Here is a 12,349-nt window from a genome sequence, read left to right on the forward strand (position 1 = left end):
TGGATGTCTAGGACTTATTCATTTTTTTGTTTGTTTGAAAAGGCAAAGTATCGAAATGAAAAAGAAGTTTTCTTGCTATTTAAATTAGGGAATTTATTGGATAAGAGATTTGATATGAAAACTGATTAATTTTATATGTTCTTTAAATAAAAATTCAACTGATTTGCTTAATCTTGGTAAATTATTGACTGATGAAGAAAATAGAATAAAGCAGAAGTATCATCCAAGGGTAAATATTATAGAAGAAAAATTTTGCTGATGTTTAAAGATAAAGGGCGAGTTTTGCCTATTTTTTAAAAATATGTATATGAATTAGAATATACTTGGATACTGGAATTACAAAACAAAGAACTGCACAATATAAGGCTGTAAAGTAAAAAGAAAAGACATTTGCTGTATGTGATAAAGATATAATTTTTATTTTTATTTATTTATTTATTTTTGTAATTTTAACATGCTATGAATTGTTACATTATCAATTTTTAATAAATGGAAGGTTATTATTCCTCTTGAAATTAATAGAAAGTGCTTCAGTTGCATTAGGCATTTTAATTATTGACTTTTTAAGGCTTCTAAAGATTAGATTGGAAAATATTTTAGTTCTAAAATTTAATTTTTCTGTTTTCAGGTAATATTTGATTCATATAATTTTAAGCAATTCCTTGGGAATTAGATTAGAAAAATTTATGCCTTTTCAATGTATATTTTAAATTTCCATGTATAGAATCATCACAGATTTTTCCCCCTAGAAAATTAAATGTTTTTTAAAGAGAGGTAACAAGTTTTAATCACTATTGTTAAATGAGATATCTTCAGCATAGATTAGCATATTTTATTATGAAGTTTTATTTCAAAAGTATAAGTCATTTGAATTGTAAATAAATAAATTAAAAAAAAAACTCTTGGAACATGTTAAGCTGAGAAGCAAATTAGATAAAGATAAATTATTAAAAAAAAAATAATAATAAATACTAAAAATTGTAATTGTATCTTGAAGAAAATTGTAGAACCGTTTCACTGATGTTCTTTTTATTCTAATTTGAAGAACATCAAAAATCAAGCCATCTTTAAAGAGTAATAGATAAAATGCAAGAATAAAAAAATTACTTTTCATATTTAGCTTGTTTATGATAGACAAGATAAATTATATAATTGCAATCCTTGCAGAGAAGAAATCCTGTGTTATTTGGATGCAATTTTTTTTTTCAGTTCCCTGGTTGATAAATTTATTTAAAATCAATCTTGATACTTAACTTAAAAAAAAAAAAATCAAATTATACAGGAATGGACTTTTTCTTAACCGTTTTCTAGTGACATACAGTTAACACATACTAGTACTTCAATCTTTCAAAAATTTTAAGAATTACTGAATCAAATAGATGAATCTGTAAAATTCAATATATCTATAGAATTCAATCCCTTTCCTGCTTAAAGAGTAAATATTATTTGTAATAATCCATTTAGATTGTGCCTTTCATCTTGGCCAGAGCTCATTATAAATTGATAATAATGTTTATTTGAAATTCATAGTAAAACTAAATGAAGCTCATGTTTATACCAACCCACCTTGGGGGTGAGTTGAGGGTTTTTTTTTTTTAAATTTACATGTTGAAGTTTATCAAGAGTAAAGGAATCATCATTGCTGTTACTTTCATCTCTGGAATAAATTCTTCAACAGATTTTTGCTTACATTGATTTTCATTCATAATATTTGTAGAATATGATCTCCTGAATATTTAGATCCTCCTCCCCCCCTCCCCCCAAAAAAGTGAAGTTTCTGTAATTTTAATATAATTTGTTAAATGATGGCCTTCTCTGTTTATAAATATATTTGTTAATTTTATAAATTCTTCCCAGATAAGTATTTTTGCCCATATAAATATTTGCAGATAATTATATCTTTAGTACTGGCTCAGGATGTAAGTATTATTACACTTTTTATTTCAAGTAAACTTTATTTTTCTGTAATATTTGTTCAAGATTAAAATGTATTTCAGTTTTGTTTATGTTATTTGCTTGAAATTCAAATTATTATTTAAGAAATATTATCTGATAATTACATTCATTTAAAATTTTGCCAATATTAGATTTAGTTTACTTACTAATAAATTTTGAAGCTGGAATTAATGTGATTTAGTCATCTGGGTGATTATAAAGATGATCTATCTTTACTACTTGATTCTGTATGCATCTAAATTTCCTTTGTTATTTGAAACATATTATTTCATTTGAAAAGCATCTAAAAACACGATCTTGCGCTGGTATAATATTCACTCACTCATCTAAAAACACACAATTTTAAATATTTTACTTGGTTTAAAATAATATTTTTTTTCTATATTTAGTTTATCTTTCACCAGTAATAATTGATGATGTTCATAAACTTAATTTAGAAATTGCTTCATCAGATAGTTTTTATTACAAATTGTTAACATAAAATATAGAAATAACAGTAAATTTAAAAAAAATTGCTTGTTTTGAATATTGTTATAAATGAATCATTATGACTAATAAGTTGGGTAAACCAGATGTTTGATGAGTGTGGATATTTAAATTATATAATGAAGATTCATTTTATTTGATTAAAATTTATTTTTAAAATTTTCCTATCTTTATTAAGAATTTATTTTGTATCCATGTGCTATTTTAGTTAGTATTTCATAGTAAATTAATTTATTGTTTGGATTTTAAGTTAGATGTAGAAGAATATTTATCAGAAATATTAAAGGAAACATAGAGTTTTCAATCTCAATACATGCAAAGCTATCATTATGAAGCATTTTTATTTGTATAATTTTCCAAATTTAAGCTGTTTTCATTAGTTTTAATCTTAATTTAATTTTACTCTTAATGTTAATTTAATTTAAATTTAATTTTGTCTAAATATTTGTATTAACAACAATCAGAAATATTGGAAAAGGATGCATGCTTTTTTTTTATATACATGTATATTATTTTAATTTGCTGGTATTTATTTGGTAATTAAGTTTGAAAATATTTTTATTGTTATTTTTTAAAAATTTATTTAAGTAATATGTGCAAAACTCATTTTATTTGTTGTATTATGAATATACTATACTGTCATTTTACATTTACACTATGTCATTTAATTTTATCTAAGGAATAAGCATACAATGTGCTTTCATCCTATGGATAATGTAATTAAATTAATGTAAAATTCTTATAACTTTAAACTTGGTAATTGAACTCTTTATTATTATTATTTTTTCCAGAGAAATGTACCTAATGTTGAAATACTTCATTTAAGTCAGAACCATATAAAAAATGTTGATGGAATTCAAGTAAGTACTACTTATATTAATGTTTCATTTTTATTCAAAATCAAAATAAAGGATTTGTTTATATTTTTTCCTTTTTTTTAAAGGTATTAAAGAATCTTAAATTTGTGAATCTAAATTACAATGAGCTGGAGCATATACCAGTTTTCAATATTGCTAGTTGCCGATCACTTACAAAACTGTACTTAAAGAATAATATGTTGGAAGACTTGGAAGGTACATATTTTTATTATTTTCTTAAAAGCTTCTTATATTCTATTCATTAGGTATTTTTCAGATTTTGTTCATAAATGCTAGGATGAATAAGGAAGATTTTAGAAAAATTTTTAATCATTAAATAGTAATTTTTTTATAAATTTGAAACTAATATAAAAGATTCTTTTTTATTAGTAGTTGTTCTATTGAATCATAATATTAAAAAAAAATAGCATAATTTCATATAGTTGGCTGCAAATTAACATTTATTATGTTTAATTATATTTGAATTGTTCTTGATAAATCATTTATAATTTTTGGAAAAAATATGACTTTGTAGCTTTTAAAAATCATTTATTATACCTATATGTAATTTTTTGGAAAGCTGTTAGATTTAAAAATCATTTGAAGCTACTAATATTCTATATAAAATCATTTGAAGCTACTAATATACCTATAATAAATTAACATTTATTATGTTTAATTATATTTGAATTGTTCTTGATAAATCATTTATAATTTTTGGAAAAAATATGACTTTGTAGCTTTTAAAAATCATTTATTATACCTATATGTAATTTCTTGGAAAGCTGTTAGATTTAAAAATCATTTGAAGCTACTAATATTCTCATTCTAATAAAAAATAAAATTGCAGAGGATAAAAGGAAGCCAAAGCCCCATATTAACATCGATTTTTATTTTCTAAGCATAAAAAGAATATAGTGAATGTTTCTTGACAATTGAGTAATTAAATTTTCATTCATAAAATGAAATTCATTAATAAAATCATTAATTAATTAAGAATTTGAGAAAATATTTTCATCCCTAGTTGTACTAGATTTATCATGTCTTTGTAAACATTGTAATATAATTTTATGTTTTTTTTCTTTTCTGACAGATGTAAATTATCTTTAGAACTGGTTAATTTATGAAAAACATCGTACTAAAAGAGTTAAAAGTTTAATTTTATTTCAAACCGATTGTTTTTGTTGATGAATAAATTGAAATGATTATTTGTATGTTTTGTTTATAAATTATATTTTTTATATAGGTATAGACTGCCTTTTTAATTTAGAGGAACTTGATGTTAGTAACAATTTGCTGTCAACTTATCATGTTTTAAATCCTTTAGATAAACTAAAGGTCTTAAAAGTGGTAAGTGCATTGTAATTATTCAAAAACATTTACAATGAAAACTCTTTTGAAACTTATTGTGACTTGAATAAGTAAAATGAATTAGAACTATTTTCAGTTATATGTATAAGTTTATTTGATAAAGGAATTACTTCATTTTGGCATACATATACCTGTCTGATACTACAATTAAATTTATTATGTTTGTGGTATGCTTGCAATTTTAATTTTTTATTTCAATTATTTGTAAAGGAAATTCATTCTTTTTTTATAATATAAATATTTTTCAGGCCCTTTAAATTTACTTAGTTTTGAAAGAAAAAAATATGGAATACTGCTTATTTTCTTCTATACAAAGTATTGAGAAAATATTGTAAACATTAGAAAATTCGAACTTGGCCCATTTTAGATTTTCCTGAATTTGAAAAGCAAATTTTTGGTAAATGTCTGTCTGTGATAGAAATAACTCAAACACTTGGAGCTAGATGAAGCAACTTGAGCTGTGGTATGCAGTTTTTACACTAAATTTGTCAATTTCTATCAAATTTTGAGCAAAATCTATTTAGAGGAAGTCTCACTGATCAATTGTATAGTTAACACAATTACATCAAAACAAAGAAAACTAGATGAATGAAATTCTAAACAGAGATTTAATATCTATGTTGTAAACACTTATCAAATTTTGAGAAATTCAACACTGTTTGATTTCTTCTGTACTTTCAGAAGTAACTTAACTTAAAAGTACACTGATTTAATTATATAAAATTTGGTATGTGATTTTGTGACTACAAATGCATCTAACGCTGACAATTGTAATTCTGTGTTAAATTTTGATTCAATCGGTTAGAAAAAGAAAACGCATCTAAAACACAAATTTGACTTTCAGATATTATTTATTGTATGCCAAGGATCACATGATAGTGAAAAAATCGAATCACCAAGAATCACAGGATAGATTCAGTAAAAAGCTATATTCATGACACAAGTTAATATTTCATGACTATTGTATAAGCTAATGACATATAAGGCATTCTCTGTTTTAGCCAATGTGCAGAATTTTTTGCAAGGGGAACACCTTTATTATTACTGAGTATGCTAAAAGGTTTTGGGAAGACCATTCCTACTGGTTCAATAATTTCATAACAATAATAAAAAAGTAGAAAAGTGGAGTTATCTAATCCATAATAAAGTATCAATTTTCTTATGAATTTTTTACTATTTCAACATTTCCTGTTTTATTAATCTTTTACAATTTTTACAAGTGTTGAATGTATTTTCTATGTATAATTCTGCTGTTTTATTTTTATATTAATGATTCATTTATTTTTTTTAGTTAAACCTTGAAGGAAATCCTCTTTATTTCCACAGCCACCATCAGATATTTGTAGCAAGTTACATTAATCAGTATGCATTGATGAATGGCTTTCAGCTCAATGGAAAAATACTTCTACCTACACAAGCAATGGTAAATTTGTTTGAACCCTTTAAATTTTATTAAATTTATTTTAATAATTGTTCATCTATTTAATTGAAGCACCATATTGCTCTTTTTCGATATATTAATAATCTAGCAAAATTAATATTAAAAGTATGTTACTTAATTTTCTCAGATGTCTGCAATAATATATACAGCAGGTATTCCAGAAATTTGAAGAAAAAATAGATAGTTTTGAGGATGAACTGCATTAATTGTATTTGAATTCATTAATAAAATGTGTAAAACAAAATTGATTCATTACAACTAATCCTTCCACTATGCATTCTATAGTGGAAGGATTAGTTGTAATTTTTATGAAGTTTAACTAAAACTAATCATTTTTTAAACTGTCCTCAAATTTATAAACATTAAAAAATTCAAGATGTTCATTTATTATTGATGTTGAAGTCCTCTGCTTATGCATACTTCATCTTAGGTATTAAGAATCTGTTGGGTTATCAAAAAGCAGAAAACATAAGAATTGATCTGAAATATTCTATAAAGGATTGAAATATAGTATTTTAACATGAGTGCACATTTTCTACACACTCATGTAAACTAATTCCCTGACAGTTTGGGTCATTTTATTGGGGAGCATGGAGAGAGGTTGAACCAGGATTTTAAAGTAATGTAACAAAGATAGTAAGGCAATAAGACACAAAAACTATTGTTGTTCTACCTCCAATGCAAAACTTTTATTGGATGTAAAATGAAATAATTTTCATGAATTAATTGAGCTGCTATATTTGGTCCTTAATTGATTGTACTTGTATTTTTTTGCATACCATTAAAAAATTTTGACTTTAATTTGTTGAAATTTCTTTCTTTATTTCATTCATTTATATTGTTTTAAATTTTATTTTTTAGCATAAATATTTCATAGATTTCATGTGATTTTTGTATTGATCGCCTTTTAATTTAAATATTGATTATTATTATCTATGGTTAAATTTATTTATTGTATTGTTTTAATGTATTATTGATTTATAATTGTGATAGTTTCACTCCAATCTTAAAAATTGCAAAAAAAAAAAAAATAAAAAAAAATAAAAATCATTTCAATATGTTAAAAATTAGAATCAAAATAACATATTTGAAATCAGCACTATGAATTTGTCCTAATATCTGTGAAATATCATTATCAATTAAATCAGTGCAGAAAATTGTAAATAATTTTTTGTTATTCACTTTTCACTACATTTCTCACTTTGTTTGTATAATGTACTTTCTAATAATGCATGGCCAATTTATATTTTGTTATGAAATCTCACATTAATTCTTTACTCAAAAATTTATGAATGTTTTGTTGTCTTTTATTAAACACATTGCAGATTATTATTATTATTATTTGTTGTTAATTTAACAACATTTGTTTATTTATTATTTATATTATTATTTGTTATTAATTCTTGTTAAATAACAGCATAATAAATTTTTAACATGAAATATCTCTTTATTGTTAGAGTTTAGATAGCAATCAAAATTTACACAATAAGTTGTGTAAATTTCACAAATATGAACAAATTTTTCATTTGATTTATTTTGTGCATTATGTATTTTGAATTTTGGCTGAATTTCTATTGTATTGTTTATATTAGTGACAATTTTCAGTTCAGTTTTATTTAAATGTGTGGATATGTCCTAAAGACTTTGTTTTTCTCAGTTATTATGATTTCAGAGTACATTAGACTGAAGCATTTATTTCTATGTTTCTTAGAATGTATATGTTAAATATGTATCTGTTTTTATAAATGGCTTCCATGATTGCATTGTTATTGTTCTTTCCAGTGATATATGTGTACATCTATATTGCGTTTTGAAGCCAGATGTTATAGAAATATTTTTGTCTTTAGTTTTTTTGATTAATAAATTAACAGACAAAAAAAAGTATGTAAATAGAATTTACGATTCCATCTCAAATGTAAAAGAGACAAAATTAATTTGCGTTGGCACTTGAAGTAAAATCCATTAAATTTGAAAATTGCTTAAAATTAAAAAATGATATAAGGAACTGTTGATAAACAAAACAGAAAACATGTCTGCAATGTCATTTTATTAAAAATTAGTGAAGACCTACTTGTTTCACAGTATTTCCTACTTATTTCACAGATTTTACTTATTTTTCCTTTGTGAATTTTCCATAGATTTTGACTGTTGTAGTATAAGTAGAAAAGTACCTTTATTTCCTAATATTATATATATTCTATATTACTAGAAAAATTCATTGTTCTGCTAATCATCTTTTGAATATCTCCAAAATTCATCCCTTATTTTAAACTGTCTGCTAAATGTTGTTTTTATGTTGGTTATTGTAACTGATTAATTATTATTTATATTAACTTTATATTAATATTAATTTTTTATATTCTTGCTGATGCTATTTTTTGTATACAAGAATTAGCTTTGGTATAAAACAGAATAACATAATGTAAATAATAGTTTATTTTGCTATTATAAGCTTGTTATATATTTTCTATTATCACATTTTCTTATGTATAGCTGATTCTAAACTTCTAGCTTTCTATTTTCTTAAAAAAAAAAAAAAAAAAAAGAGCTTCACTTGAGTAATTTCACCCTTTTTTCCACCTAGCTCTGTAATGTAAAGGAAACCTGTGAAGTTCATCATACCAATAATCATCAGACTTCAATAAATACTGTTGTAGGTGATGCACAAACTGTAAATTGTGCTCCTCGGGTGACAGACTTTTTAACCCGAAGTATCTCTGAACTGTCTGAAAGAAGTAGTTATGAAGAAAACAGTGTTTCTTCCCTTACGAGTCAGAGTGGTGCGGAACAGCTAGCTGTTGGTACTAAAGATCCAACAAAAAAAAATTGTAGGCGGAAATCAAAAACCGGAAAAAAGTTGAAGAAAACTCGAGAAGTTTTAATAAATGAGCAAGCATATGAAGAATCTGATGTCATTTCACAACCTGTAACTGTAACAGGTTAGTTTATTGTTTTTTGTCTGTATATATTTTATAAATAATCCATTCCATAAATGAGTATTGAAGTTTCTGTGAGAACTTTCAATGAGATGTTTTCTAGGCGTTTTTGTTCTGTCTGAAATTTTCTTAAATGTGTAAAATATTGAAATCAGTTAGGAGGGGTTTGAAAGATAAATTATAATATACTAATAAATCTAATGTATTATATAAATAGTGGCTTTTTTTTCTGTTGAAATTAAGATTGTCATATTCTAATTAATTAAAAATTAGAATAAAAATGTATAGTATGTCTCTTGATAGGTTCCTTTAAAAGCCATTAACCCTTATGTTCATTTTGTATAGTATACCATACATATAACTTTATAAAAATATACTACCACTATAAAATAATTTTTAACTTAGTTTTATTAAACACATGACATTTCTAGACATTTATTTATACTTCAAAAATAAAAATAGTAGTTTATTTGTCATAATTTTAAATCAGTTGTGAAAAATAACCATCAAGATGTGTCGCTCAGGTTTATCTAAGGTAAGTTTTATTTTATTTTTATGTTTGTACCCCTAAATATGTATGTTTATTATAAAATACACATGCCTAAATGTTCGTTCTTGCACATTTTTATATATACATACCTATATACATTTTTTTTTTTTTTTTGCTCTTCTTCAAAAAAGCAATCTTGCCACAATAAGAGTTAAACTGGCAATTGATTGAAATTTTTATATGTGCGTTTGTTGAGAACATTGGTACTATATAAACATTTAAGATGCATTAACTATAAGAAAAATACATCAGTTGGATTTTTAACCAATTAATGCACCTTGTAGTTTAATGTGTCTTTTTATTAGTTGCTTTTCTGCTCTAAACAAACTGAAATTTTTTTTTATAAAATATGGAACAGAAAGCAGCATTTAAACTTTTTAGATAAAAATGTACAGTTGAATAATTTTTTTTCTTGTTGGGGGGGGGACAAGTTTGCAATCATATTTGAATAAGAAATTCTTATTACAAAGTATTTAATATTTCTTATCGTAACTAGATAGTAAAATAATATGATACCAAAATGTAAAGTAAATTAAGGAGAAATGATTATAAATAGCTGTTATATCAAACTTTTTCAAACATAGTAACCTTTAATTTGTTTATAAATGTAAGAAAGGAAAATAAGTAAATATTTCTTTTTACTTATAAATTCAGTACATCAAAGTTTAAAAATATTTCACTGTGTTCACTATTAGTATCTTATTTTCTTGAAAAGTCTATAATTCAAAAACAAAACTTTTTGCTGATATTTTTTTCGCACTTGTCACTTTGAGTGTCAGCTAGTTCACCAGAATCTTTGATTCTTTAACATTTCAGTTAATTCTTTTCTGCAAAGTTTGGTCTTTTTATTAAAAAAAAAAAAAAAAACATATTTTTAAACTTTTAATTTTTAGAAGTATTTAACTCATTCTATTTTTGAAATTTTATATCATTCATTTTGTTTGTGCTGTGCAAATCCCTGATTTTCTAAACTTTAATTTGAAGAGCGAAGTGGTTAAACTTTATATAATCTGACAACCTTATTGAATTGGAGCATTTTTATAAAATGGAAACAAAAGTTATTCAGCATTAAAGTTTTTTTTAGTAAGTAACAAATGGATTTTATAAACTATGTAATATCTCAGAATTTTATTTTTTGGTTAAATATAAAATTTATTTTACTGCAATAAGAAAGCATAATTTTAAGCTAAAATATTAATAATTGTTCATCAAATTATTTTATCAAACAAAAAAAAATTCATTGTTTTTAAAAATAGGTTAATTAAAAATCTTCAGTATTACTTACTTTTGAAATTAAGCATGAATTATGATTATTGCAATATTTTATAAGAAAGATAAACTTTATTAAAAGCATGCTTTGAAAAGAACTTCCTGAACTGTGGAAAGTATGATAAATTGTGAACATTGATATATAATATTTTGAAGGTGAATTGAATAATATATTGAAGATGGGCTAATGCAGTTTATCACACCTTGATTATTAACAATGGAAGAAAATGACTACAATGAAAATTATTTGAATTTCATTGTAACAATTAAATTTTTCCTTAAAAAATACTTGAAACACTTTTTAAAAATTAGAAAAATTAGTTTTTTATGGTAATTAAACTGAGATTTGTAAAAAGATAATTGCTTGAATGTTGATATGGTGCAAGTATCATTTTTGTGCTACAAAATTTGATATAGATGTATCAGGAAAATGTCAGAAATTCACTTAATTTTTGATTAAAGAGCATAAAAAATCATTCTGTAGTGTGTTATATAATTATACCTCTGTTAATCTCTGTATCTCTGCAATTATACCTGTATTATTAATATAACCTCTATAGTTACCTCTGTATAATTATATCTGTGTTATATAATTATAAGTATACCTCTGCCAAATTTAGTAATTCGAGGTCCAATTGCCTGTTCTGTTGAACACCAAAAAATGCATGTTTGGTTTATTATTTGTAGAAATTTGTCCCCTTATTTATATTTCTATCTTTATATCTGTTTGATATAAGGATGTAAATTCTTTTGCATTCATTAACTGATTGATAAGTGACTTATTGTTTTCTGTAGAAACTGTTGTTCCAAGTCATATTAGGGCAAAAGAACTGATTGAAGCCAGGCGTCTGGAAAAGGGAGAAGCATGGCTAATTCCAGACCATCCATTTCAAAAATTATCAATCACTACTCCACAAGTTCCTGCCAATACTCCATTGTCTAATACTGCTTCACCTAGAACTGTTTCAGAAAATGAACTCATTTCAAGAATTACTAATTCTCTTGGAACCCTAACTGCTTGTTCTCTTGAAAATGATAAAATGCTTTCATCTGCACATATACCAATGCAATCTGAAAGTGGGTCTATACCTATGCCACCAACTGACTTTTCTAATTCTGATGACCAAACATCTCCTATACCAGATGACAAAGAACTAAAAGAAATTTTGAATATGAATGCTGATAGTAATTCTCCTGATTTAAATACTCAACTTCCACCTGAAAATGATGACATTGAGATACTTAATTCTAGCTGTAATGAAGAGTATCTTGATCCTCAATTATCCATTAGCAAAGATGATTTATCTGACAGTGATATTTATAAAAAAAATACAGTTTCTGTCAATTATGATGAAGAGCATGAAGATTTAGAGTCTGAAGATGGTAAGGTTTAAAAATTTTGTAATCAGTTCATCATATTTCCTTATTTATCATACAAATATTTTTACTGTTTAATGTTCTGTAATTTTGTTTTACTATTAGT

General features: G+C 24.3%; 1 protein-coding gene across 2 annotated transcripts in view; it reads left to right on the forward strand.

The window, feature by feature from the left end:
* Nucleotides 1-12,349, forward strand: part of LOC129962743 (serine/threonine-protein kinase 11-interacting protein-like) — a 37,338-nt gene that overhangs the window by 4,739 nt on the left and 20,250 nt on the right. For both annotated transcript variants that reach the window (XM_056076725.1, XM_056076724.1), the window contains exons 5-10: nucleotides 3,234-3,302; nucleotides 3,386-3,515; nucleotides 4,546-4,649; nucleotides 5,962-6,093; nucleotides 8,696-9,050; nucleotides 11,662-12,249. In XM_056076725.1, coding sequence (XP_055932700.1) covers nucleotides 3,234-3,302; nucleotides 3,386-3,515; nucleotides 4,546-4,649; nucleotides 5,962-6,093; nucleotides 8,696-9,050; nucleotides 11,662-12,249 — 1,378 coding nt within the window. The remainder of the gene's footprint in view (nucleotides 1-3,233; nucleotides 3,303-3,385; nucleotides 3,516-4,545; nucleotides 4,650-5,961; nucleotides 6,094-8,695; nucleotides 9,051-11,661; nucleotides 12,250-12,349) is intronic.

This window comes from Argiope bruennichi, chromosome 3 (genome assembly GCF_947563725.1).
Source record: "Argiope bruennichi chromosome 3, qqArgBrue1.1, whole genome shotgun sequence".
Taxonomy (NCBI): Eukaryota; Metazoa; Arthropoda; class Arachnida; order Araneae; family Araneidae; genus Argiope; species Argiope bruennichi.